The 2370-nt window shown below is 41.0% G+C and overlaps 1 protein-coding gene across 1 annotated transcript; it reads left to right on the plus strand.

The window, feature by feature from the left end:
* Window positions 1–252: 252 nt before the first annotated feature.
* LOC129890573 (uncharacterized) lies at window positions 253–2370 on the plus strand. The gene is made up of 5 exons (XM_055966102.1): window positions 253–334; window positions 722–919; window positions 1073–1140; window positions 1257–1330; window positions 2145–2370. Exons 1-5 carry the CDS (start codon window positions 253–255, stop codon window positions 2368–2370), a joined length of 648 nt encoding a protein of 215 aa, XP_055822077.1.

Genomic DNA, 2370 nt, shown 5'->3' on the forward strand with positions numbered 1-2370 from the left:
TTAGCTTCATATCAATTGCGTGATGTAGCTGTTAATTAGTATGAGTCCTGGGAGTTGTCTAGGGGTGAGGGTGCACCTCTAGCGGTGTGGAATGAGTTTGTAGAGGACTTTCTTGGACACTTTCTACCTCCAAAGATGAGACAAGCCAAGGTAGATATATTCTTACATTTGAGGTAGAATGGCAGAAGTGTTAGACATTATAGCCTTGAGTTTGATTCGTTGGCGAGACATGCGCCCACTATTATAGCTGATATGGCTGATAGAGTGCATCATTATATGATGGAGCTGGATCTTTATTTGATTGATAACTGTATGGCAATGGCTTCTCAGCTAGGTATGGCTATTACTCGAATACAGGCATATGCATAAGGGGTAGAGGATCGGCATATAGGGCATCAGCTTGATAGATATCATGATCTAGGCCAGGGTAAGAGAGCTAGATCGGCTGGTTATTTTGGTGAGTTTCGAGGAAGGCAGCCTCAGTAGTATAGTAGGTATCCTTCTCAGCCATCCTGGAGTGCAACCCTAGAGTTCACAGGTAAGAGATTTGATAGCACAGGGGATTCAAAAGTCGATCAAAGCTCTGGGGCATCAGGTTCACAGATGCTTAGGAGTTCAATTCAGTCGAGGCCACCTTTACCTCGGTGTTCTCGATGTGGTAGGCCCCATTCTGGAGAGTGACATCTCATTAATGGTGCTTGTTTTTCTTGTGTTTGTCAAGGTCATATTATGAGGGATTGTCCATTCAGGGGTAATCTAAGTGGTGTAGCTCAGCCTACTAGGTCAGTTGTTGGTTCATCTTCTTCTGTAGCTATGCACCCTATGGGGCAGGGTATCTTGACATCAACAGGTCGTGGAAGAGGCCACGGCAGAGTTTCTAGTTCTAGTAGTCCTTCGAACCACATATATGCATTAGCTAGTATATAGGACTGGAAGGCATCAGCAAATGTGGTTATAGGTATACTATCTATCCTATCTCGAGATGTATATGCATTGATAGATCCAGACTCCACCTTATTATATATATCTCCCTTTGTTTCTAATAGAATTGGAATAAAACCTGAATTGGTAGAACTATTTGAGGTAGCTACACCAGTAGAAGATTCTGTTATAGCCAAGCAAGTATATAAAGATTGTTTGGTAATTATATATAGTCGTCATACCAAGGCTGATTTGATAGAGTTAGATATGACGGAATTTGATATTATTATGGGTATAGATTGGTTAGCTTCTTGTTATGCTAATGTTGATTGTAGAGAAAAAGTAGTTCGATTTTAATTTCCAAGAGAGCCAATCATAGAATGGATGGGCAATATAGCATTGCCAAGGGGTAAGTTTATTTTATACCTCAAGGCAAGGAAGATGGTTAGAAAGGGTTATATTTATCATCAGGTTTGTGTGCATGATTTAAAAGCAGAAGAACCGACTCTTCGGTCAGTTCCGGTAGTTAATGAATTTCTAGATGTATTCCTAAATGAACTTCCAGATCTTTCTCCTGAGCGGGAGATACAGTTCACTATAAATGTATTGCCAGATACTAAGCCCATATCCATTCCCCCTTACAGAATGGCACCCGCGGAGTTGAAAGAGTTGAAGGAACAACTGCGAGACTTATTAGAAAAAGGCTTCATTAGGCCTAGCACATCACCTTGGGGAGCACCGGTATTGTTTGTGAGAAAGAAAGATGGGTCACTGCAAATATGTATTGATTATAGGCAGCTGAACAAGGTGACAATAAAGAATAAGTATCCCCTCCCCAGGATTGATGATTTGTTTGACTAGTTACAGGGTGCTAGGTGTTTTTCCAAGATAGACCTGTGATCAGGTTATCACCAGGTGCAGGTAAAGGAGGCAGATATTCTAAAGACAGCATTTAGGACCCAATATGGGCATCATGAATTTAGAGTGATGTCATTTAGGCTAACTAATGCTCCTGCAGTGTTCATGGATCTAATGAACTGAGTGTTCAATCCATTCCTAGACCTGTTCGTGATTGTATTTATTGATGATATTCTGATCTACTCATGATTAGAAGGGGAGCATGCAGATTATTTGAGGATGGTACTTGAGGTGCTCCAGCACCAGAAGTTGTATGCTAAGTTCTCTAAATGTGAATTCTGGTTGACTTCAGTAGTATTCTTAAGGCATATTATTGGAGATGATGGTATTCGAGTAGATGCACAGAAAATTGAAGTCGTAAAGATGTGGCCTAGACCTACGACACCTACTGAGGTACGTAGTTTTCTGGGGCTAGCAGGATATAACAGGAGATTCATAGAGAAGTTTGCTTCGATTTTAGCGCCTTTAACAAGGCTAACTCAGAAGGAAGCTAAGTTTCAGTGGACCGATGCTTATGAAAGAAGCTTTTAA

This window comes from Solanum dulcamara, chromosome 5, assembly GCF_947179165.1.
Source record: "Solanum dulcamara chromosome 5, daSolDulc1.2, whole genome shotgun sequence".
In the NCBI taxonomy this organism is placed as follows: Eukaryota; Viridiplantae; Streptophyta; class Magnoliopsida; order Solanales; family Solanaceae; genus Solanum; species Solanum dulcamara.